This window comes from Oryctolagus cuniculus, chromosome 10, assembly GCF_964237555.1.
Source record: "Oryctolagus cuniculus chromosome 10, mOryCun1.1, whole genome shotgun sequence".
Lineage (NCBI taxonomy): Eukaryota > Metazoa > Chordata > Mammalia > Lagomorpha > Leporidae > Oryctolagus > Oryctolagus cuniculus.
The window spans coordinates 9,961,733-9,988,980 of record NC_091441.1 but is presented as its reverse complement, the minus strand read 5'-3'; the positions used below and the strand labels follow the sequence as shown (position 1 = coordinate 9,988,980).

Genomic DNA, 27,248 nt, shown 5'->3' with positions numbered 1-27,248 from the left:
CAAGCACTTGGGCCATCTTTTGCTGCTTTTCCAGTGTGCATTAGCAAGGAGCTGGATCCGAAGCCAGGACTTGAGCCGGCACCCCTAGGGGAGGCTGGCACTGCAGGCAGGGGCTTACATGATACACTGCAGTGCTGGCCCCTTTTCTACCATTTTAAATATTATTAAATAGTTATGACAATCACCTTCTCCCAGAGCCATGTCCTTGTTTAGGCAGGAAAAAGAAATTGAGGAAAGAGGGTTTTTCATTCTAATGTTCTCCCAAGTAAACCTTGCCTTTCTTTAGCCTGATCCAGATCATGCATTTGTTTTGAGATTATCATATAGTTGTTGACATGGAGTCCATCAAGCAAAGTGTAGATTATTCATGATTTAGCCTCTGGGAATGGGATTCTCCTAGATGCCCTTAGAGTTTGCATTCTACCTGAACAAATCTGAGATTAGTTGCAGAGGAAAATGGGACTGTTGTACAGTTAACTGGTAATAAATGCTATAATTTTGTTTTGTAAGAAGAAATGTTACAAAAGATATAACTCGAATAGAATTTGATATTTTCTCAATTGCATCTTTATATAGTTATTTGTTCAGCAAAATTTAATATGAGAGATTGATTTTTTTTGTTAATTTGCTATTAGAGGAATAGATTCTTCTAAATCTTTAGTTACAACAGAAAAAAAAATATGCACAATTGAAAGATGCATTGTTTACATCAGATTTTTTTTTATTTTAATGTATTTCAATGCTCTTACAATTGTAAGGAAAATTCAAACGTGTAATTTTGTCCTCTGTTTTATCCTAGGCCTTAAACATAAACATGAATTTAGAGTCTATTCATCGACTAATTGAGGAAACACAAATCTTTCGGATGCAGCAGTCATCGATTCAATCCCGCTGTGACCCGTCAGCCCCTGCCTCGCCCCCCAGGGACACGTGGACGCCCTGCCCGCCTCTCCAGGGGCTGCAGCCTCAGGCCCCCCACCGTTTCTGCGCGCATCCACTGCACCCCAACGAGTGGGACGTGTGCGCGGAACTGCGCCTGCGGGAGCTGGAGGAAGTCAAGGCCAGGGCTGCCCAGATGGAGAAGACCATGCGCTGGTGGTCAGACTGCACGGCCACCTGGAGAGAGAAATGGAGCAAGGTTCGCGCGGAGCGGAACAGCGCCAGGGAGGAAGGACGGCAGCTCAGAATGAGACTGGAGCTGACGGTGAAGGAGCTGAGCGAGCTGCGGAAGAGACAGGGCGCGGCCCCTCAGAAGCAGCCCCCGGCCGCCCCCGCTCCCCTCGCTCCTCTGGCGTCCCGGGAACACGGAGATGAACCTGAAGTCGCTTCCCAAACGTGTGAGCGTGTGGGGGAGCGCCTGCTGAGAGGACAGCGCCGGACCCGGGAGACCGTGGGCAGTCGGGTGAGAAGGTCCTCCTGGGCCCGGCGCCGGTGGCGTGGTGGGTTAATCCTCCCCTGAAGCGCCGGATTCCCGTGTGAATGCCGGTTCGAGTCCCGGCGGCCCCTCTTCCCATCCAGCTCTCTGCTGTGGCCTGGGATAGCAGTAGATGATGGCCCAAGTCCTTGATCCAGCTCTCTGCAATGGCCTGGGATAGCAGTAGATGATGGCCCAAGTCCTTGATCCAGCTCTCTGCTGTTACCTGGGATAGCAGTAGATGATGGCCCAAGTCCTTGATCGAGCTCTCTGCTATGGCCTGGGATAGCAGTAGATGATGGCCCAAGTCCTTGATCCAGCTCTCTGCTGTGGCCTGGGATAGCAGTAGATGATGGCCCAAGTCCTTGATCCAGCTCTCTGCTGTTACCTGGGATAGCAGTAGATGATGGCCCAAGTCCTTGATCGAGCTCTCTGCAATGGCCTGGGATAGCAGTAGATGATGCCCCAAGTCCTTGATCCAGCTCTCTGCTGTGGCCTGGGATAGCAGTAGATGATGGCCCAAGTCCTTGATCCAGCTCTCTGCAATGGCCTGGGAAAGCAGTGGAGGATGGTCCAAGTCCTTGATCCAGCTCTCTGCAATGGCCTGGGATAGCAGTAGATGATGGCCCAAGTCCTTGGGCCCCTGCACCCGCGTGGGAGACCCGGAAGAAGCACCTGGCTCCTGGCTTCCCATCGGCACAGGTCCCAACATTGCGGCCATTTGGGGGTGAACTAGCGTACAGAAGACCTCTCTCTCCCTCTCACTGCCTGTAACTCTGCCTCTCAAATAAATACAATCTTTAAAAAAAAAAGTTGCTCTGAGGAACCAGGGGATACCTGCATTTTTGAAGGCCTTCCATAGTGATGAGAAAGGGGAGGTGACGAGGCATTGGTTACCGTGTTCGCTTGCTAGGGCAGTTGTGAGGAATGATTTTTTTTTCTTCGTAACTATTTGTTGACCTCTTAGTGTAGGGTTAATCTTATGAGCATAAAGTTAACTGAAAATAGATCTTAGTAAAAAGAGTGAGAATAGAAGAGGGAGAAGGAAGAAAAGTGGAAGTGTGGGAGAGAGGAAGAGTGGTGGAAGGAAGGGTAGGGTGGAATAATCCCTAAATTCCTAAATTTGAGACGTGAAATATGTGAAGTTTGTACACTTTAAGTAAAAGGTTTCTAGGTTAAAAAAAAAAAAAGTACCAGCTCCTGGGTGGTCTTAGCATCAGAAATGTGGGTATTCAGGTTTTTTTTTTTTTTTTTTTTTTTTTTTTTAAAGATTGATTTATTTACATGAAAGTTAGAGTTTCCAAGAGGCAGAGGTAGAGAAATTCTTCTATCTGGTTCAGTCTCCAGTGGCCAGAGAAGACCAGAGCTGGGCCATTCCAGAGCCAAGAGTTTTTTTCTGGGCCTCCCACATGGGTGCAGGGGCCCAAGGATTTGGGCCTTCTTCTGCTTTCCGAGGTGCATTAGCAGGGAGCTGTATCAGAAGTGGAGCAGCTGGGACTTGAATCAGTACCCCTGTAGGATGCTGATGTTGCAGGTGGCAGCTTAACCTGCTATGCCACAGTGATGCCCTGTATTCACAGTTTTAGAGGATCAAATCTGAACACCAGGCGTCAGGGTTGGATTCTTCTGAGTCTCTTCTTGGCTGATAGTCATTTAATCCCTGTGATCTCACATCTCTTTCCTGTGTCTGTGTGTACAGATTTCCTTTGCCTGTACATATCCCATCATTAGGGCCACCCAATGACTCTTTTGTATCAACCCTTTAAAGGACTTTTCTCAAATAGTTACATTCATAGATAATAAAGGTTAGGATATCAATATACGGATTTTGAGAGAACACAATTCAGCACATATCCGTGACTTGACTAATACTTCTAACAGAATTTAATCCAGCATATTGTCATGTGAAAAGGAAATACTTGAAGAGGTCTCTGTCCACTTATGTCAATAGTAACAAATGACTCATAGGATAGTTTGAATATTTCCCAGGGTTTGGAACTCTGGTCTCACGATTAACTCCTTGTAAAATGGGAACCAGGAAATGCTTTGCATAGTCACTCTTAGACTTATTTAGTATACTTTGAGCTTGACTTTTCTGAGAATTTTGCACAAAATAAACTTAGAAAGTTTCATTTAATCTAGCCATTTATACATTCTTTATCCAGGAATCTCCCCTCCTCATGTTTAACCTGGTAAGGAACCCCATGGAACTTTGGAGAACTTATGGAACTCATTTTACATTGTTATTTCTTCCTACTAAATTCCATCTCTAAAAACATATTATGTATTAGATGGCATCTCTACAATTCTATCTAAAATCTTAAGCCTTTCCATGAAGTGTGGAACTTCAGGTAGGTATAATCTAGATTCCATTATCAATGAAAATTTTTAAAAGGCTGTAATAATGCAATTCCTTTTGTGTATTTAGTCTACTGACATTTTTTTCCTATAGATTTTTTTTAGTATGACAATCTAAGTCATTAGTACCTTTGAATATGTCTCTGGAGAGACAGTATGTATTTTTTTTTTTTTTCCTGTCAGGCAGAGTGGACAGTGAGAGAGAGAGAGACAGAGAGAAAGGTCTTCCTTTTGCCGTTGGTTCACCCCCCAAATGGCCACTGCGGCCGGCCGGCGCACTGCGCTGATCTGAAGCCAGGAGCCAGGTGCTTCTCCTGGTCTCCCATGCAGGTACAGGGCCCAAGAACCTGGGCCATCCTCCACTGCACTCCTGGGCCACAGCAGAGAGCTGGCCTGGAAGAGGAGCAACCGGGACAGAATCTGGCGCCCCGACCAGGACTAGAATGTGGAGTGCCGGAGCCGCAGGCGGAGGATTAGCCTATTGAGCCGCAGCACCAGCCGACAGTATGTATTCTTAAAATTTAGTTGTGTCATGGCATATCTGAGTATTTGAATTAGAGACATAGCTAGTACAATGTTCCTTGAATCCATAAACTAATTCTTGGTTATTACAATGAATTATATGAATGAACCAGGCTTTGCATTTGAAAATGAAGGTTTCTCTTCAAATGTATTATGTTGAGACATTCACAGTATTTTGAGGTTTCATTACAGTATCTCTGTGTCACCACTGTTAAGAACTAATCAGGGGCTGGCACTGTGACGCAGCGGGTTAACGCCCTGGCCTGAAGCGTTGGCATCCCATATGGGCACAGGTTTGAGTCCTGGGTGCTCCACTTCCGATCCAGCTCTCTGCTATGGCGTGGGAAAGCAGTATATGATGCCGGCGCCGTGGCTCAATAGGCTAATCCTCCACCTTGCGGCGCCAGCACACCGGGTTCTAGTCCCGGTTGGGGCGCCGGATTCTGTCCCGGTTGCCCCTCTTCCAGGCCAGCTCTCTGCTATGGCCAGGGAGTTTAGTGGAGGATGGCCCAGGTGCTTGGGCCCTGCACCCCATGGGAGACCAGGAAAAGCACCTGGATCCTGGCTCCTGCCATCGGATCAGCGTGGTGCGCCGGCTGCAGCGGCGGCCATTGGAGGGTGATCCAACGGCAAAGGAAGACCTTTCTCTCTCTGTCTCTCTCTCTCACTGTCCACTCTGCCTGTCAAAAAAAAAAAAAAAAAAAAAAAAAAAAAAAAGAAAGCAGTATATGATGGCCCAAATCCTTGGGCCCATGCACCCACATGGGAGACCCAACAGAAACTCTTGGCTTCGGATTGGCGTGGCTCCAGCCATTGCGGCTACTTGGGGAGTGAACCAGCAGATGGAAGACCCCTCTCTGTCTTCTCTCTCTCTCTCTCTCTCTTGCCTCTCCTCTCTCTGTGTAACTCTGACTTTCAAATAAATAAATAAATCTTAAAAAAAGAACTAATCATACATAGTAGGTACTTATTAAAAGTTTCTTTATTTTGGAAAACAGGTAAAATTACTCTTGATTGTAGGTAAATTCATATTTGTGATAGAAGAAGCCTCAATCAGCTGTTTTCATTTTGATCAGTTTTATGCTAACACTAGGCCAGTGAGAAAGATTCCAGGGTATATGTCATTTGTCCTACTACTGTATTCAGGGACACACATCTGATTTTATTACTTTTCAACATGATATATGTAGCTACAATATTCTTAAAAGAATTAAGAAATAAATAAAGCTAGGTAACCTGGCATAGAAATGGTAGTTTTAATTTTTTTTATATGAGAGTCAGAAAGCAAACAGAGAGCACTCCCATCCACTGGCCTACATAAGGACTGGGGCACATAGTACTTTCAAAAATATTTTATATGATGATTTATTTATTTCTTTGAAAGGCAGAGGCAGAGAGAGAGAAGTCTTCCATCTGTTGGTTCACTATCCAAATGGTTGTAATGGCCGGAGCTGGGCCGATCTGAAGCCAGGAGCCAGGAGCTTCTAGGTTCAGGGGTCCGAGGACTTGGGCCAACTTCTGCTGCTTTCCCATAGCAGAGAGGTGGGTTGGAAATGGAGCAGCTGGGACTTTTAAGTGGCGCCTGTATGGGATGCCAGCACTGCAGACGCAGCTTCACCTGCTACTCCACAGTGCCGTCCCGGACACATAGTACTTTAAGAATAAAATATTAAAAATTAAATATCATTGATTTTATTTGAGCTTGGATTTATTTAATTTAAAACCCATAACTCATGGCAAATTTAATTTTAGGCACATATGTACAGAATCAGTTCAGTGAAATATTGTAATGATACGATTTTTGGCACCGTGTGCTATTCTGATAATTGGCACTCATTTATTAATATGTCCCAATCAATTCTACTTGAGATTTGACTAGTGAACAAAATGTCAATAAACATACCTATTAAAATATTCAAGAGCTTTCTGAAAATTCTTTCTACTCTTTCATCCCAAAAATGTTAAAAACAACCAGTTGGCTTTTCTTTGTAACTCTCAAGTGTTTTGTGAAAAGGAAACCTTGAAGAGATTTGTCAACTCAAAAACTTTTTAAAGCAGTTAAAGTTTATGCTGAGTTATTTTAAGCTATAATTATGAAATATTAAATTAAAACAAACTAAAAGAGTAGAAGTTTTGAGAAATGTATTTTACTATAGTAAGGTTGAACATAGAAATTTAAGTTTGTAAAAGAAGGCAAGTCCTTAAATAAAATTATAAAAAAAGTAATAAAAAACAGTGGGGGAAAATAAAGAAAAAGAAGGCAAGTCAGTTTGACTGTATCAAAATAATCTTACAGAATGATAGTGAAATGAATGGATTTGACACTATATCATAACATTTATTTCCATTTGATACTGCATTTATTATTTATTATTTTTCTCTGAAAGAGTTAAACATTCAACAATAACAACTGTTTTATGCTTTTTTTCCCCCCAGGAAGATGTCATTATTGATCCACTAAGATTAAATGAGGAGATGAAATCCAATCTAGATAGTCCTGATTTATTTAAGAAATGTGGTTCTGGAAATTGTGCAATGAAACCTGAGCTAAGACTACCAGCTATAAATCTGCCTTTGGAGAATGACGTAACTGACGTGTCAACTTTGCAGGTGCATTTGGATGACTTCCAGAAAATCCTTTGGAAAGAAAGAGAGTAAGTTCTAAGCATTGTCTTCCTTAACCAAGTCTGATTTCAAACTTCTTAAAATTGGTAAGTCTGATCAACTGGTTGCTGGGTAATGTATTTTCTCATGTTTATCTATTACTTTCTAAGATTCAAAAAATGAATTTTGTGTATCATTTTGAATTTTGAAAAGTAATTTAGAGATTTTCTTTTATTCTTTCAAATTGACTTATTATAAGCACATTATCATCTTTGAGATTCACTTTTAACTATTTGAATTCTTAATATATGATTAAAATATCTAGTGTATATCTAGTTTTTACAGCAGCTTTGGACTTCAGTGATTCAATAAAATAATGAATGTTACCATAAGTAACAGACAAATCACAATTTTGCAAGGCACTCATTGCTGAACAAGATTTTTTACACATTGAGCGTCATGGTATATAGGGAAAGAGCACTAGGCTTGTGATTAAGTGACCTGGTTATTCATTTGCTTTGGCTATATTTTTGCTATATCATAACTGGACTGCTGTCCCTTTTGTAAGAATAGGGGCAGTGGGGCAATGTTGTGGTATAGTGGATGAAGATACTGCCTGCAATGCTGGCAGCTTATATAGGGCATCAGTTCAAGTCCTGGCTATTTCACTTCTGATCCAGCTTCCTGATAATGCTCCTGGGAAAGCAGCAGAGGATGGCCCAAGTGCTTGGGCCCCTGCACCCACATGGGAGACCTGGGTGAAGCTCCTGGCTCCTGGCTTCCGCCTGGCCCAGCCTTCGCAGTTGCAACCATTTGGGGAGTGAACCAGTGGGTGGAAGACCTCTCTCTCTGTCTCTCCCTCTCTTTCTGTAACTCTGCCTTTCAAATCAATAGAAAATAATTTTAAAAGGTTTAAATGACAGCAGGGACAGTGATGTTATCTTTTTTTTTTTTTTTTTTTTTTTTGACAGGCAGAGTGGATAGTGAGAGAGAGAGAGACAGAGAGAAAGGTCTTCCTTTTTTGCCATTGGTTCACCCTCCAATGGCTGCCACGGCTGGCGCGCTGTGGCCGGCGCACCGTGCTGATCCTAAGGCAGGAGCCAGGTGTTTCTCCTGGTCTCCCATGTGGGTGCAGGGCCCAAGCACTTGGGCCATCCTCCACTGCCTTCCCGGGCCACAGCAAAGAGCTGGACAGGAAGAGGAGCGACTGGGACAGAATCTGGCGCCCCGACCGGGACTAGAACCCGGTGTGCCGGTGCCGCTAGGTGGAGGATTAGCCTATTGAGCCGCGAGTGATGTTGTCTTTCGGTTATCCATTGTTTTGTAATACGTTCCTGAACAATTGTTCTTAAACCAAGATATATTCTGTAGATTAGTCATGGCTTTGCATGGTGCCTATCTCTCCCATGAAGGTTGAGCTTGGATGATTCACAGGCAGTGGTGACTGGAAGGTTGGGAGCTGCAATACCTGATGTTTTACCCAATCACATGCCTGATAGATTCTGATTCTCTCCTGGGCTCTCAGTTGGAATGCCTGAATGGTCTTATCCCCATGAATGCTTGGCTTCTCCACATGAATTGCCTAAGGTTCATGTGAATGACTTAAAACTATACAGAAATTTATAGCATTTTAATGACCTCTCCTCAAAAATCCCATAGCAGCCTTGGTGTTTGGCACTGTGGTTAGGATGTCACTTGGGGTGCCTGTATCTCCTACCAGAATACCTAGGCTCAAGTTCCATGCCGACTTCCTGTAATGTACACCGTGAGAGGCAGAAAGTGATGGCCAACCACAAAGGGGAATCATTGAATTCCAGGCTCCTGGCTTCAAGCCTTGCCCTGTCCTGGCTGTGGTGAGCCTTTGGAGGGGGAGTGAACCAGCAGATGAAAATTTTCTGTCTCTGTCTCTCTGCCTTTCAAATGAAATGAACATAAAAGTTCAAAAATCTTTTTAAAGATTGGTGATATTGCTTCTAATACACTTATTGGTGGAGGCAATCTCAAAGGTTGACTCAGGTCAAAGAAGACGTCAAAATCACTTTATAATCAGAGCATATAGGATGTGGTCATTATGGGAGCCACCTTTGCAAAATGTCTCTCCTGGCCTCCTTCACAGAATTCTTCTAAGGATCACACACAGATCATTTCTGGGAAAGAAGCTAATACAAAATAGTCAGTGTTTCTTTTTGTGTCTTTGCAATCAGCTTAAAAATTATCAGCATGGTGTAGAATATTTGATTCACTTTAAAATGTGGTCCCCAAATCTAAACATAATGGTTTTTTATGTCTTCAACTACAAGACTCTCTCTCTCTCTGTACACACACACAGTGTACTGTGTACACAAAGTCTTCAAAATGTTTGTGGAAAATATTTATAAAAATTATGCATGGATTTACAATTTTTTTCTGCAATGCAATACAAACTTTTAATTTTATATGAATTATTTGAAGTCGTTTAAATTTAAGCACATGTTATAATGATTTCAATCTTCTAGTTTAAATGGACTGAAATAGTGCTGAGCACATGTACAAGTCATTCACAAATACTGTGCACCGTCTTCTGTCTGCCAGGGGTTTCCATTAGGCCCTCTGAAATGTGGAAGTGCCAGTAATTGCCTTTTTCAGGTCTTTAATATTTTACCTATTAATAGAGTGTGACAATACAAGCATCTATGTACAAAATCCTTATTCTGTCATCAGAATAATACCCTGGGTATCTCTGGGGGCTGTCTCGAGGACTCCCCACTGATACCAAGACCTGCAAGTGCTCAAGTCTCTTACTGTATATAAAATAACATAGGATTTGCATATATCCTACATGCACCCCCCCATACTTAAAGCCAACTCTAGATTACTTCAATGCAGATGCTGTGAAAATAGCTGTTGTATTGCATTTTTAAGGAAATGATTAGTATAGATAATTTTCTTTTCCTGAGTGTTTTTGATTGCTGCTTGGTTGAGTCTGTGGTGTGGATCCCATGAATATGGAGGATAGACTTTTTTTTTCAAGATTTATTTAATTTATTTGAAAGGGGGTGGGAGGTCTTCCATGGCCACAATAGGAGCCAGGAACTTCTCGGCCTTCCATGTGGATGCAGGGACCCAAGCACTTGGGTCGTCCTCTGCTGCTTTCCCAGGTGCATTAGCAGAGAGCTGGATTGGAAGTGGGGCAGCTGGGATTGAACCAACACCCGTATGGGATGCTAGCGCTGCAGGCCTGGGCTTTAACCCACTACACCACAGTGCCGGCTCCTGAGGACAGACGTTTTAAACTCCTAATAGAAGCAATCATGTTAGTAGAAAATAGAACACATTGAAATTTGAGGCTTATGCATATGTTAGCGTTAATGCTATCTGGACCTATGGGTCTCAGTTGAGTTCTTTTTCTTTTCTTTTCTTTTCTTTTCTTTTCTTTTCTTTTCTTTTCTTTTCTTTTCTTTTCTTTTCTTTTCTTTTCTTTTCTTTTTTTTTTTTTTTTATTTGACAGGTAGAGTTACAGATAGTGAGAGAGACAGACAGAGAGAAAGGGCTTCCTTCTGTTGGTTCACTCCCCAAATGGCCGCCATGGCCGGTGCTGCACCGATTCGAAGCCAGGAGCCAGGTACTTCCTCTTGGTCTCCCATGCGGGTGCAGGGGCCCAAGCACCTGGCCCATCCTCCACTGCCCTCCCTGGCCACAGCAGAGAGCTGGACTGGAAGAGAAGCAACTGGGACTAGAACCTGGTGCCCATTTGGGATACCGGTGCTACAGGCGGAGGATTAACCAAGTGAGCCACGACACCAGCCTCAGTTGTTATAATCCCCGTGTTTGTCTTTAGTGAGGAATTTAACCTTTTGGTGTTACAACCATCTCCTGAAGCCATTCACAAAGTCACTGTGCTGAGGTAGTGTAATACGAATAACGTGAAGCAGCCTTGTCCTAGGTGCAAATTTTCTATTCCGAGGTATCTTTTTAAAATATGGGCACACTGTCTTCACATGCTCATTAATACACATAAACACACACAGAAACATAAATGTTTTATATGCTCATTAGAATAAATGAATACTCCTAAGAGTAAGTAAATCATCCAGTTCTCAGCAACTTCAACATATAAAACACAGACCAAGGGATAAGGGGAGAGGGGCCCTCTGATTTGGCCTTGTCTTCCCTCTCCTGTTTAAGGAACCACTGTGTGGACATTGTGAGTCATGGTGCATGTGCCTATAAATCAGCATTGGCATGCAATCCACATGAGACAATTGCAATCTATTTTTCTATCAGAAGACAGTTTCCCAAGGATGTGTAGTGTACATTCTAACTATAAATCTGTATAGTCTTCTAAGTCCTTCCCCCTGGAATCTCAGTGAGTGGGATGCAAATATAATTTTCCCATGTTCCCATCTAGTGGGAAAATTCTCTTGATAATACACAGGGATTAGTTGAAGAAACTCAGGGGGTCATTTCCACTTCTGCCCCCTACTAGAACCTCCTTGTCAAATAGAGTAAACATTTGCACTTGGAGCACTTTTCAGTCTCATGAATAATTACCTCATATAAACAGACTTCTCATATAATAAGATTTGCATATTATGACAAATAAAAATTGCCAGGTAGAAAATTTGGGATGTCTGCAGGAAATCTGATCCTCTTACGGAGCTAGATGCACCTAAACATTTAGGAAGAGGAGCTTTGGCAATGTCAGATCTTAAGTGAACAAGACCATGTGATGGAATGTTCTGATGGGCTGTTTTGGCATTTAGAACACATAATTGATAACAGGAGAGGGTGCAGGTGACCGGAAGGCCACAGGCAGTGGGGATTCTTCATAGCACCAGTTCTCTGGCATGAGTGTGGCTTTGTCCCATGATCCTCTGGGCGTAACAGTCCTCTTTAAATGCATATCTTATTAAATTAACTACATATGACGCCTGCTGCTGAAAGTTGTCATGGTTGGGAGTACAATCATTAGCTGACACACACTCATGTGTTTCTTATTAAAAGTATATATTACCAACAGTTTAATGCTAACTTTAAATTTTAGACTGCTATAAAAATGAATATATACATGCTATTATAAGATAATTATTTTGATTCAGGAGAAACATTTTGACATCAATAGATGCTTTCAGAAAATACTGATTAAATATTTTTGATGATATTTTCTACAGTTCCAAAATGATTCACATTTATCCCTAGATATTAATGTTTTAGTACCTTTTATTTCTGAGAATGAATTTTTCAAATATTTCAAGGCATCTTCCTGTCTATATTCCCAACTTTACTTCAGTTATTATGGGATGATTATAATTAATAAAGTATCAAAAATTTTATAGCAAAAATCATATATTTCCATAAAATTAAAAAGCTTGTATCCTCATATTTTTGCTGAGCTTCATCTTATTGAATTATTTAAAAATTTGTGCAGAAGATACAGAATATCCTTTAATGCAAGTGGTAGACTTTTTATCCTGTTGTGGTTTGAACAACATGACAGTAGTATGCATTTCTTTTTTTTTTTTAAGATTTATTTTTTGTTTATTTGAAAGAGTTAGAGATAGATCTTTCATCCACTGGTTGATTCCCCAAATGGCCACAACAGCTGGGACTGGGCCAGGCCGAAGCCAGGAGCCTGGGGCTTCTTCCAGGTCTCCCACATGGATGTGGATGCAGGAGACCAAATACTTGGGCCATCTTCTGCTGCTTTACCAGGTGCATTAGCAGGGAGCTGGATTGCAAGTGGAGCAGCTGGGCCTCAGACAGGCACCCATAAGGGATAATGGTGTCGCAAGTGGATGCTTAAGCTCCTGTGCCACAATGCTGGCCTGGCTAGTATACATTTCAACTATAAATTGAACGATAGAACTAACTGACTTGAGGGCAGGCAATGTGATATGGTGGGTGAAGTTGCTGCCTGTGATACCAGCATCCTATATGGGTGCTGGTTCATGTCCCAGCTGTTCTACTTCTGACCCAGCTCCCTGCTAATGGCCTAGGAAAAGCAGCAGAGGATGACCCAAGTGCCTGGGCCCTTTCTACCTATGTAGAAGACTCAGATGGAGCTCCTGACTTCAGCCTGGCCCATCCCCAGCCATTGCAGGCATCTGGGGAGTGACCCAGGGGACAGAAGACCTCTTCCTCTCTGTCTCTTTCTTTTTATCTGTAACTCTGATTTTCAAATAAATTTTTAAAAAATTATTTTGAAAACATCTCTGAAAAATAGAATAGATTGACTAGGCCAAGAAATTAAGGATTTATATGAGAGTACTTAAAAAACTTTGTGGAAAATGTAGTTTAAATGAGTTTCTTTTGTTGAAAATAATTTTAAAAATCCATACATGGATTTTGTAATATGCATTTCCCACAAACTAAGAAAAAACATTTTGCACCAAAATGAACACATACTTTTACTTCTGTTTTTCCTGAACATTTTGACTTTCCATTGTGGAGTGCCCTCTGCTGCATAAATTTAGATGTGCAATGACCTTGATGCTTGCTTGAAAAAGTCATAAAATTTCTTTGATGGGAACATACTAAAAATACTCAAGTGTCAAGGTGTCTGTCATTCAATAAATTTTTATGAAATGCTTGTCTTCTCCCTCACTGTCTTTACTCAATTGTAACTCTTTACACATAATAAAAATAGAAAATTTTCTTTCCTAAAAATCTTGTATGTCAATTATTTAATTTAAAACATATAATTAAAGAGATAAAAATCACTATTTCCAAAGCATTATTAATTTACCTTAAATAGGAATAAAAACCATTATTCATTTAATTTGCTTTGGCAGAATTATGTTTTTATTTTGTGGACTGGTTGTGACCATTCTAGATCTAGATATAGCATAGAAAAATATTTTAGGTTATATCAATATATATACACATCTGAAATTAAAAGTTTAATGTAACATTTGAGATGTTCTTAAATTATGTACAAAACTCTGAAATAATATTTACTCCAGGAATTTTGACAGTGTTTTTGAGGATCAACATTTATTCTGTGGTACTTATAAATCATTTTTATAGTAATGTGAACTGGAAAGTTTGACTTTTAGTTTTGAGATTACTTTTCACTTATATTTGATTTCATAAAATATATGGGCTTTTGAATATATGGGCTTTGAAATAGATTTTTTCAAATTATTAACTATAGTCTGTCACTATTTCTGTCAAAACTAATTTTCAGAATTTAATGAAGGAAATTTATCAATGTATATACCAGTAAGCAAATGTAGTTAATTAAAAGAAAATATTATTTCTATTAATTTAACATTCCATTTGGTGCTTAAAATTTTCAACTGCTGAAAAAATATTCTGATTCTACTCATGTAAATTTAATTAAAATTTCAAATATGGTGATTCTTTTTTTTTTTTTTTTTTTTTTTTTTTTGACAGGCAGAGTGGACAGTGAGAGAGAGACAGAGAGAAAGGTCTTCCTTTTGCCTTTGGTTCACCCTCCAATGGCCGCCGCCGCCGGCACGCTGCAGCCAGCGCACTGCGCCTATCTGAAGGCAGGAGCCAGGAGCCAAGTGCTTCTCCTGGTCTCCCATGGGGTGCAGGGCCCAAGCACTTGGGCCATCCTCCACTACACTCCAGGGCCACAGCAGAGAGCTGGCCTGGAAGAGGGGCAACCGGGACAGAATCAGGTGCACCAACCAGGACTAGAACCTGGTGTGCTGGCGCCGCAAGGCAGAGGATTAGCCTATTGAGCCGCGGCGCCTGCCCCAAATATGGTGATTCTTAAACATTTCAGGGAAATTGCTAGTTTAACAATTTCATTACACTTTTAACTCACAATTCTAAGTCAATGTCCAATAAATATTTTAATTTATGTTATCATCCAAAACTTAAAACCTGGTCAAATATCAGAAATGCAACGTGTTTCAGTGTGTAGTAGTTTCTGTGTATACTTTTTTTTTTAAGAGTTTATTTGTTTACTTGAAAGTCAGAATTACAGAGAGGCAGAGGCAGAGAGACAGAGAGATTTTCCATCCACTGGTTCACTCCCCAGATGCCTGCAATGGCCGTAGGTGTGCCAATCTGAAGCCAGGAGCTTCTTCTGGGTCTCCCCTGCGGGTGCAGGGGCCCAAGGACTTGGGCCATCTTCTACTGCTTTCCCAGGCAATAGCAGAGAGCTGGATCGGAAGTGGAGCAGCCGGGTCTAGAACTGGCACCCACATGGGATGCTGGCACCACAGGCGGTGGCCCCACCCTCAGCACCAGCCCCTATGTATACTTTCTAATTAAACTCAAAATTTTAATATTTGGTGTTCTTGTAATTTCCATATGTAATACTTAACATCTTAGACACTAAGGACAAAAATTACGCCCTGGCATGCCCCTTGGGTGTCATCAGCTGGCCAGGTTTACTTATCCCGTAGAAATTTTGGCTGAGAATGTAAATATGGAGCTATAATCATAGACAGGGTTCATGAGACCTAGATTTTTAAATTACATCTTCTTACTTGTTAATTTAATATGATATATTTGCTCTGTTAACAAGGGATTCCAAACCAGAGTCCTATGAATGGTGCTGAATTTTTCTTGGCAACCTGAGTCTTCTGAGGTTAAACTAAGCTCTCACTAATTATTTCATATCCTGTTCCAATTTTATGGTTTAATTCATGAAAAATATAATTATATAACTTTTTAATAGGGTCCTTATCCATTTAGTTGGATGAAACTAATATATTTAGAGTCTAACATTATCTTGAATTATTTTCATAGTATTGCTACTGGGAAAAATCACATTTCTTATAAATATGTAAATGAAATTCAATTTGGAATCTGCATTTATTTTCTAGTTCTGTGAATATGTTTGTACATTCTTTCTAGTGACATTTAACATCCCTGAAATAGACTGGTGTATGTAATAGTTAACTATAAATACAGTGAGGTTCTAACAACATCCACAAACCCTCAGTGTCATATAACAACCAGAATTAGCTAGAGCCCAAACACACAAGTTCTTTTCAAAGTTGTGATCTGTCACTCATGTTGTGTAGTCAAAGCCTAGAACTGAAGGTGAGGAAGTCAGCTTTGTCCAGGGAAGTTGAGGAAAAAAATATTTTTGAATAGTCATTTAATTAATCTACCATATAGATAATGACGGGCCATTTGCAATGGCTGAAACATGCTAATTACACCTGCAAATTAAGCAATGAATTTTAGTGACTCTAATGGATGTTATGTGCCAAGAAAAAAATGCATTGGTTAGGATATTAAAGGCTCATATTTTAATCCCAGTTCTGTTGCTAGTTCAAAAAGTGGGAAATTAATTTCAGTTAATTTATTTTTTTATAGTTTCTATTGGTTTTTTTTATTATTTTTTAACTTTTATTTAATGGATATAAATTTCCAAAGTACAGCTTATGGATTACAATGGCTTCTCCCCCCCCATAACTTCCCTCCCACCCGCAACCCTCCCCTTTCCCGCTCCTTCTCTCCTTCCATTCACATCAAGATTTAATTTAAAAAGGCCATAGTGAGATTGTTTATTAATACATAATTGAAACTCTTTAAAAATTGTTTATATATCCCCATAAATGATTGAATTTTAAAATTGTTAGTGTGTTCTTTGCTATATCTTCTCAAAGGATTCTTCAACTATATCCAGTCAAAATATAAAGATGGGTAAAACCCTGTGAAAATTAGAAACATATATTCCCCAAGGTCAAAGAAATAATATGAATGAGAAAAATGCAGAGAAATGCACAAAATAGAAGAGAAAAGGCTGAGAGTCAATACTGGCAAAGTCGAATTAAATATGCTTAGTCTACTGAAAAGTTAAATGACAGAATAACAAATTAAACCAAGCTTTATTAAATATTTATATTTTAACAACAGATGTTTGTATCATACTTATGTACAAATATAAAAATCGACAAGTAGGACATTGTACACATTTCCAAAATTATCTTAAAATTGAAAGTGTGTTTTCTTTATTTCTTAAATTATTTAGAATGCGTGAAGCTTTGGAAAAACAAGTTGAACGATTAGAGTCAGCATTGTCATTATGGAAACTGAAGTATGAAGAACTGAAAGAATTGAAGCCAAAAAATGTGAAAGAGGTATGGAGGTATATAATGTAAAAGAAGAAATGAAGCTCAGGGCATTCTCTGAATATTTAACTATTAGCAGGAGGCTCAGCAGACAGAGGAAAGGTGATTAAAACTTGAATTTCCTTCAAAGAAGAATATTTGAATTAATATTTTAGTAGTGAACTCAGTCAAATTTGGGTTACAGGATTTTTTTTTTTTTTTTTTTTTAAGGCAGAGTGGACAGTGAGAGAGAGAGAGAGAGAGAAAGGTCTTCCTTTTGCCGTTGGTTCACCCTCCAATGGCCGCCGCTGCCGGTGCGCTTCGGCAGGCGCACCGTGCTGATCTGATGGCAGGAGCCAGGTACTTCTCCTGGTCTCCCATGGGGTGCAGGGCCCAAGGACTTGGGCCATCCTCCACTGCACTCCCTGGCCACAGCAGAGAGCTGGCCTGGAAGAGGGGCAACCGGGACAGAATCCTGCGCCCGGACTGGGACTAGAACCCGGTGTGCCGGCGCCGCAAGGCGGAGGATTAGCCTAGTGAGCCGCGGCGCTGGCCTACAGGAAATCTTGTTCTAAATTACACACACACACACACACACACACACAATTTTATACTAGCCTTTATCTGTTGTAAAATTCTGACTATATGGATTCAAATGAACAGCATGATTTTTTTGTCATGTATCAACAGTGAAATGGTCAGTGATCCACCACATGACACAATTATTCATTCTAGTGCATATGAGGGGTGAACCTTGTGCTATCAAAATTATTTTATCTTCTTTTATGAAAACATATAAAAGTATCAGTTCGTCTTAAGTATATTTTGATACTTTTCATACTGGCATCATAGCTATTTGGGATAAGTTACTTGCTCTTATACTTTTGCATTTTCATCATTAAAATGTTGTCATGAACTCCCGTATTTCAATGAAGTATTAATATTTGCTATTTAAACAGTATTCTACATATTCTGTGTACAAAATATTATACTGAATATGTGTGTGGGAAATAATGAGCAAAGCAAAAAAATTAGTGAGCCAAAATAGAGACAGTCGAATTTGAAATACATTGATATTCAGCAAGTGTGAGAAACACACATGTGTTTCTACATGCACACAAACAATACATGCATAGGTACATGGCTAAGCATGATGACTGAAGGTGAACATTCAGAGTAAATTAATGTAAACTGAAAAAATGTTTCACAACACAGCGTACATATGTGTGTATGTTCTATAAGATAATAGACACTAAACATGACTGTAAAAGTTAACATTTAGAATAGAAATCTGAAATTTGTTTCAAAAAGTTATTTGCATTTACCACCTCTCACCACTAGTGTGCAGTGCAGACTTGATGATGTTCCTCTGTTTCAGAAGACGCCTTTTCATTCAAGTAATTCAGCATTTACTGGGAAACTGGGGAAGTCATGCTTCTGCGGTGGTTTCCAAAGCAGTGTTTATGTAAACATGCTTAATGCCTTCTTTCAAAGTTTTGTTTTTTTGATGACAAATCTGAAAGTGCCTCTCTAAATTGCCTAATAAATTTGTATAGATATAAGGGGGAAAACACATAAATATAGCATTACTCAGTATAAATTGTAACTATATTTGATGACCATCAGTAGAGAGAGAGATCCATACATATTGTATATGTATATATGCTTGTATATATGTGTATATATAATGTATGTATATGTGTGTATGTATATATAATATTTTTGCTGTGTAAAATGCTGTCAGGATTTTTGAGACAGAAAAAAAATCTAAAAATTTTAGAAAATTTGTCCTAAGTTTTGATTGCATTTTTCAGTTAAGTGAATGTCAAAACTGAATAATGAATGGCAATGAAGGAAAACTAATTTTTTAAGAGATTTTATTTATTTTGAAAGAGTTAGAGGGAGAAAGAAAGAGATCTTCCATCCACTGCTTCACTCCCTAGATGGCTGCAATGCCAAAGGCTGACCATGCTGAAGCTAGGAGCCAGGAGCTTAATCCAGGTCTCCCATGTGGGTGACAGCTACTCAAATACTTGGTCCATCTTCTGCTTTTCCCAGGGCATTAGTAGGGAACTAGATCAGAAGTGGAGCTGTCGCCAGTGCTGTGGCATAATGGTTAAAGCTGTTGCCTGTAGTGCTGGCATCCCATATGGGCACTGGTTCAAGTCCTGGCTCCTTCACTTCCAATCCTGCTCCCTGCTAATGTGCCAGGGAAAGCAGAGAAAGATGGGTCAAGTACTCAGGCTCCTGCACCCACATGGAAGAGCCAAGAGGAGCTTGTGGCCCCTGGCTTTGGCTTAGCCCAGCTCTGGCTGTTGCAGCCATTTTGGGGAGTGAACCAGTGGATAGAAGATTCTCTCTCTCTCTCTCTCTCTCTCTCTCTCTCTCTCTCTCTGCAACTCTGCTTTAAATAAACAAATAAAAAAAAAGTGGAACTTCTGGGATATGAACTGGCACCCATATGGGATGCTGGTGTCACAGGTGACTGCCACACCTGTTACACCACAATGCTGGCCCCCAAATCGAATTTTTATTTTAGATGATGAAAAGTTATTATAAATAAGATGTTATAAATATGGTTTGAATTATTTGTATGAGATTAGTTTTAAAAATATTTTCAACTTCTCAAGGAATGTGTAATATTAATTTTTAAAAAGCAATTTGTATATATGTAAAGTTTTATAGACTATGATAGTGTTTTTAAAATGTCAAAAAACTGAACAGATTATATGTAATCATATGTTTTTTAATTCTTTCTTTTTTACCTAGAAACCTTTTATTTAAGGCATACAGACTTCATGCATTTCATAAATACAATTTTAGGGACATAGTGATTCTACCCACCCTACATACCTTTCCACCTGCACTCCCACCCTTCTTCCTCTTCCCTCTCCTATTACCATTCTTATTTTTTTACTAAGATCTATTTTCAATTAACTTTATACACATAAGATTAACTCTATACTAAGTAAAGAGTTCAACAAATAGTATGAAAAAAAAAGTTTCTCCACAGTGGAGAAGACAAGGGCTGTTCAAAGTCATAGCATCTCAAAGTGTCAATTTCAATTCTATAGATTGCCCTTCAGGTGCTCTATCAGTTACCACAGATCATATGGTATTTGTCCTTTGGGGACTGGTTTATTTCACTAAGTATAATGTTTTCCAGTTGCATTCATTTTGTTGCAAACGACAAGATTTCATATTTTAACCATATGTAGTACTCCGTACTTTGTTAATCACATAATTTGTATATATCCCATAATTTCTTTATCCGGTCTTCAGTTGACAGACATTTGGGTTATAATGTATTATAGCACCAGAATTTTATGGTACATTTAGAATTAGAATTTCAGACTAACAAGTATAGTCATAAAATATTCAAAATCTCTGTAGTTCATTGGCCCTCAGGAAAAGGCACATCATGATGTGTCCTCCAAAGCTTCATAGCAATTCTCCTTTCTTATTCTCCTTTTCATCAAAAATACTATTGATGTGACTTTTTCCTGTAGCTCTTGCTCTTTATCCATAGGATTGTTAGAATGCAAGAATAATTCTTTGGGAGATACCTGAAAATATTAAAAGTATGCCTGGCTAAGAACTGCTGATGGAAGGATGAGCAATTGTTAGCCTAGGAAACAGATGTGCTTAATAGACTCAGATTTTTAAAATGTATTTGACAGTCTGGTGTGTGTTAGAGGGAAATCATTCTTAAATCACTGACCTTATAGAGAAAAGATAAGAATTTAATTGTAAAATTTTAAGTACTGAAAATGAAACTGAAAGAATGAGTAGTTAAGGTGTTACAGCCAGAATTCTGTTCCCATGCTGCATTTAATACTTATTCTGCTTTTCTTTTGCAAGTCTGTACATACTGATTTGAAATTACATTACAAACTCTAACTGTACTGAAATGATCATTTCTTCAAAATCTCATGGTCTATATTCCTGTGAATCCTTCTGATTACAAATAATTAGAATACCTCATTTTAACAACAGGTGATTATGATTCTTTCCATAATGGAAGATTCATATGTGAAAATGCTGCTACAATTTTAAAATTAGTTCAAAGCTAAAAAATGAAAAGTAATTTTTCTTTAGTTTTTTTTTTTGAAGATTATATGCTTTTACCTGGATTTTTTAAAAAATTTGACAGAGTTATAGACAGTGAGAGAGACAGAGAGAAAGGTCTTCCTTCCATTGGTTCACTCCCCAAATGGCTGCTATGGCAGGCGCTGCACTGATCTGAAGCCAGAAGCCAGGTGCTTATCCTGGTCTCCCATGTAGGTGCAGGGACTCAAGCACTTGGGCCATCTTCCACTGCCCTCCTGGGCCACAGCAGAGAGCTGGAGTAGAAGAGGAACAACCGGGACTAGAACCTGGTGCCCATATGGGATGCCGGTGCCGCAGGTGGAGGATTAACCAAATGAGCCACAGCTCTGGCCCCATCTGGCATTTTTAATGGCTTTTCTAAGAGTCTTCTTTCTTCCTGTGATCCTAACAAGGACCACTGATTTATAATTCGCAGTGTTCTTTTGTAGACACACAGGTATTGTGAAACTCCTTTACTTTATTTACAGCTTATGTTGAAGGCTTATCTCAACACCTTTCTGATTCGTAGGAAACAGAACATTACGATTACTAGCTAATTGTAGGAACAATTCCATAACTACTACTTACCTTTAAAAGATGTGTCACGTAAGAGCTATTCTGCACATGTCGAGATGCAGTCCTTGAGGAAACGTATCAGACAGGTGTGTGGTGGAGTATCAGTGCAGTTGTGAGCTCAACACAAATTTGGAAGCCTTGTCTCTTATGGCTGTTCTCGTGATTTCAATAAATGATCCCCTGTAAGTGACTGAGAAGGTTCATGTAAATCCTGAATTGTCTTCCTTTCCCCCTGCTATCTCCCCAGACAGAACTCACCATCTCCTTGCCACTACTGTTGATCTATTTTTACTGATGTTGTACCTAGCAGAGTGATATTTAAAAACCCTCAATTGGATCATATGACCCCTTGCTCGAAACACGTAGGACTATCCTTTTAAAGATACCTTCAAAGCAGTTTCTTGGAAGTCCAAGAAAATCCGGATGCACCTGACCAAACTACCAGAAGCTGGCGGTATGGATAGCCAACAGTGACACTGCTGCTTTCTCTCTTAATTTCTCTAAAAAGCAAAAAGCTGAATTTCAGTGACTAGAACCCATTAGACAATTAATTTTTACTTGTGCATTGCTCCCACTTGTGTTTGGAGAGCAGGCGCCTCCTTCTCCTGAGACTCTTCTGTCTCCAGCTTTCTCAGTGGTCACACAGCTGGACACTGTGTATCTGACCAGAGATGGCAAAAAGGAGAGACAAGAAGGCCGCATATGGATAATGTACGTGGGCCAGGCTTGAGAACAGGGTGCGTTATCTCCATTTACAACTCATGGGTGAGTACTTGTTGGCGTTGCAACTGTGTGTGTGTGTGTGTGTGTGTTTAAATGCTGAGAAATGTCAAGATGTGAACCCCAAAAGGAAAATAACAGGATTGTGGCCAAGCATCTATGTAGTTTCTGACTCACGAGTCAAATGTTACATAAAGTAGTAACATTATTCATGTTGTTTCTTGCTAACAGGCACATTGATTAGACAACTGCCCTCCTGTTACTGATCAGCATATTGTGAAGACCTTGGCTTATATTTAAGGGAGTGTGGGCTTCCTAACCTGAACTCTCCCAGTAAGAACTTGACTTCTATCTGTGCAGCTAGACCGGAATGCTGGAAGCTGCTTTAACATGGCACTCTTTGTGTAGATTGTGTCCTCAAAAAAGATTGCAGGTCATGTGCTTCTTCCAGATATCTCTTTCCCAAGGAAATGCGGAGAGAAAGAAGAGGGAGAGGCAGGGGTAGAACTACTTGTGCCCACTCTCGTATTAAACTCATTGATAAGATAAACTCCCTTCTCTTTCTGGATGCGTGTGGGGGATAAGAGATGCTTGTCTCAGAGGAATAAGTGGCCATCCACAGGGGTGGATGCTTTGAGTAGAATTTTTTCTCCATTTGCCATGTACCATTGCTTTCCTGTCTGAAATGCCTTTCCCAACCCTTTGTGCTCTGCACCAGTTCTTCCTGAGGTGTGGCAATGAGGTGCTGTTTGTTTTGTCTGCAGCGGCTACCAGAGCTGCTGGTCTTGTGCCAGTGAGTCACGTCCTGCCATTCTCCTGAGTTTACACATCACTTCACGGAAGAGCAATTGTTTCTCTCTAGTGGCTTCCTTTTCTATTTTACCTCAAAACAAAGTGTGAGATTTTACAAGGCCTTATCCAAATGTGTATTTTCATTACCCTCCCCCCCCACACACACTCATTGCCTTTCCTAGCTCAGTTTCATGAGATATCAATCACTATGCATCTTGCTACATGCAGCGATGAACAAATGTGCTTAGCAAGTTGGGGTGAACATTACATGAATGAATACATTTCTTGCTAGTTACAAATGCCAGTGTTTCAGGAGAGTGGCCGGGCTGTAGTGTGATGACAGTAGTTAAATTCCCAGACTTGTCTTTTTATTACCCTGCTGGGCCCACTGCTCTGCATCCCTGAGAATTGTAGATTATGTGGAATGTTGCAGTGAACCCTCAGCCCGGAAGCCCTATCCATCAGGAAAATGTGTTCAGCTTGGTTTTTTTTTTTTTTTTTTTTTTTTTTTGGCATGACATAAATGAGTTTATCAGGCCAGAGTGAGGCAGATTAAACATTGTTTAGAATTCTGTTAACGTAGAAGGAAAATGGAGCATATGGACACCACTTTGCTGATGTAAGTGCCGTCAAGACCTCTTTAAACAAATGTAATTAAGAGTAATATAAGCACTAAATTATGTAAGTTGGAATTAATTAAACTACTAATGGGTAATTTATAGGCATTACCAAGGTAACCCTGAGAACACTGAAATGACTGGCTTACCTTTGTGACTATTAAAGTGGTTATGAAAGAGATTTAGGCTACTCAGAATCTACTTTGTGTCAAAAACAAAATGATAAGAAAAAGATAGGTTAAAATCAGATTTCTTAACAAGCTTCGAAGTTAAGCCATGTTGTTTTAAAATTTACAGCACGGCCGGCGCTGCTGCTCACTAGGCTAATCCTCCACCTCGCGGCGCTGGCACACTGGGTTCTAGTCCCGGTCGGGGCACCAGATTCTGTCCCGTTTGCCCCTCTTTCGTGCCAGCTCTCTGCTGTGGCCCGGGAAGGCAGTGGAGGATGGCCCAAGTGATTGGGCCCTGTACCCCATCAGTGGAGGATGGCCCAAGTGCTTGGGCCCTGCACCCCATGGGAGACCAGGATAAGTACCTGGCTCCTGTCATCGGATCAGCGTGGTGCGCCGGCCACAGTGCGCCGGCCGCGGCGGCCATTGGAGGGTGACCCAACGGCAAAGGAAGACCTTTCTCTCTGTCTCTCTCTCTCTCACTGTCCACTCTGCCTGTCAAAAAAAAAAAAAAAAAAAGTTACAGCACAAGACAAAGAAACCAGCTAATAAGCAGTCTATACAAATTAATAATTTGAGGGGGAAAAAAAGTAAAAAACAAGAGGCAGCGGTTGGAAGTATCCCCTTTAGTGACAGTGTCCCTAACAGTGGGAAGCATTTTGTCTGTATTTTATATCCCAGCAGATGGGCTACTCCGCAGTGATTCATGCTTTACGAATCTGAAGTTTGCTTTACTTTTTTCCTCTCTTAAATCCCCAAACCGGGACGTTTGGTTAAGAACATTCTGTAGTCACATTAGACTCTCTGCCTGGAGGACCAGTTTCCTTGTTGAAAGGGAAGCTGGACTTGGCACTGCCTTCTTTTCTGTTTCCTGAGTGTGTGCCCAGCTCCCCAAGCCTCTTCTCCCCAAACTGACACCAAAGTAATCGATTGTACGTACCTGAGTGAAAAATCAGATTAGAAATAGGAATGTGATTTGTCCCACTTAAAACATTTCCTATAAAAGTCTGTGAATGGTACACTTAAAAATTTTCCATTCTTTCCCTGTACTTGTAATATACTTTTTATTCTGTAGGTACCACCCCCTTCCATTATATTTCCCAGATATATATTTAAGGACAATTACTTGGAGTTAGGATCTCTCAATTTGCTAGTATTTTCAAGGGACATGCTTTTACAGAAAGAGATAAAATTGGTTCTACGAGGGGTACAGTAGCACTCACTTTATCTGCAGTTTCAGTTACAGCCAATGAAGGTCCAAGAGTGCTAAGTGGAAAATCTGAGAAATAAGTGATTCCTAAGTTGAAAATGGCACTTGTTTCTGAGTTGTGAAATCTCTGCAGGGGTTTGAGCCACCACTTTGGTGGATCCAGGCTGTTGCACTGCCTGCCTGTTAGTCACTTAGATATCTCGGTTTAGAGCCACTGCAGTTGGTCATAGTGCAGTGCCTAGTGCCGTGCCACTGTGCCTGTGCCATTCACCTCACATCACTTCATCACTAGGCTTCGTGTCATCTCACTTTACCACAGAAGACAGGTAAGTGCAGGACAGTAAGATATTTGGGGGGGGGGCAAGAGCACACTTACATTGCTTTTATGTAAATATATTTTTAAATTTGTTTATCATCAGTTAATGTCAATTTCTTACTGTGCCTAATTTGTAGGTTAGTATCATAAGTATGTATTTATGGGAAAAAACAGTATGTACTCATTTAGGGGTTGTTACTATTCGTAGTTTCAGGTATCCACTGGGGAGTCTTGGTACATATCATCTATGGGTAAAATGAATTTTTATGGTTGAAAAATAGTGTTATTTTTCCTTCCTAGAATATCTGAAACAATACAATATAAGTTATAATAATTATATCAGCATATGCCATTTTAGGTTAGAAAATAGTTTATCTTGGCCAATGGATGTTAACTTCAGTGTATCATAAACACTCAATTCTTTGACGAATAATATTCATTTTCAAATATACATATCTATTAACAAAAATTATGAAATTTTCAGTGAATTATTTGAGAGCATTTAAGACACCTCTTGGGATGCCCAATCCTATATCCAAGTGCCTGGGTTCAAGTCCTGGTTTGGCTTCTTATTCCAGCTTTGTCCTAATCCACACCCTGGGAGGGAGGCAGCAGATGAGGGATCAAGTAACTGAGTCCCTCTCACTCCCATGGGAGACCCAGTTTGAGTTTTGGGTTCCTGGTTTTGGCCTGGCCCAGACCCAGTTATTATGGGCATTTGGGGAATGATACAGTATATGGAAGATCTCTCTCTGTCTCTCACTGCTCTCTTTCAAATATAAGTAAATATTTTTTTGATTATGAAAATTTTCCATAGAACAGATAAAATCTAACATGTAAAATGCTTTTTATGTAGTTTGTTTGCCAATATATCCTGAAATCATGTTAATTAGATGCTAATGAGCAGGGAACAGCAATGGACATAAACCATGAACCAACAAAGATCCAAAGGGATGAGAGGGAATAATAGTAAAACACTAAGGAATTTAAAGCAAATGAACAGCCATGCCCAATAAAACAACAGCAAAAAAACCCACAAACGAAGCACCAAGTAACCCCTTCTGTGGTGAGGCCTGGGCTCCTGGAATATTAGAATACAGTCCATCCCTTGGTATCTGCCGGCATATGGATTCCAGGACTCAAATCCTTTGTCTCATTTTCTGCCTCTTCCCAGTTAATCTTTACCCCTCCCAAGACCAGATTTCTCCCTTCGGACTGCTTCTTAGTCACTGTTACCCCTGCAGCGCAGTGCTGCAATGAGGCAGGGTCAGGACTGCACTGGGGAGAGCAGGTCAAGCTGTGGAGGGTTGTGTGGAAGGAGTGGTGTAGCTGCTCGGAGGAGAGGGTGCTGTGGCCTTGGCAGAGACTCCCTGTGTTGCCAGGCCTGCTGCCTCCTAATTAGTGTCTGCGGTTTTAATGAGAGTGAAGCAACCATAAAAGGAGAAGGCTCTTTTAGCCAATATTTTTTCAGGGATCAAATGGGAGGTTTGAGGATCCTCAGATGACATTCCTGAACAGAGGGTAGTTTTTGAAATGTATTGTAGAATGTGTAATTGTCACTTGAGGCAATTTTCCTTTGTAATACAGTTCTGAAGTTAGGATCAAAGCTGATGGAGGAGATAATTCTATATTTATATTGAAACATCTTCTAATGTGTACAAAATGAGGTGCTGACGGAATCTTACAAGGGTTCTAACATAGATGATTTTGATAAAGTTTAAAGTTTTTGAGTTCGCTGAATTATCAGTATCCATTAGATTCATCTGCGAAGCCTTTTCTTGAATACACACGTTCAGATCCCTCTTTGGAGATGTGATTTGGTTGGACTGTGGTGCTTCTCA

The 27,248-nt window shown here is 40.3% G+C and overlaps 1 protein-coding gene across 15 annotated transcripts in view; it reads left to right on the top strand.

The window, feature by feature from the left end:
• CCDC102B (coiled-coil domain containing 102B) overlaps positions 1-27,248 on the top strand; it is a 391,238-nt gene that overhangs the window by 92,720 nt on the left and 271,270 nt on the right. For 12 of the 15 annotated variants that reach the window (XM_051851122.2, XM_070050063.1, XM_070050060.1 and 9 more), the window contains 3 exons: positions 800-1,402; positions 6,731-6,948; positions 16,839-16,947. In XM_051851122.2, coding sequence (XP_051707082.2) covers positions 800-1,402; positions 6,731-6,948; positions 16,839-16,947 — 930 coding nt within the window. The remainder of the gene's footprint in view (positions 1-799; positions 1,403-6,730; positions 6,949-16,838; positions 16,948-27,248) is intronic. The other 3 variants (XM_070050066.1, XM_070050061.1, XM_070050067.1) reach the window with 1 other exon arrangement.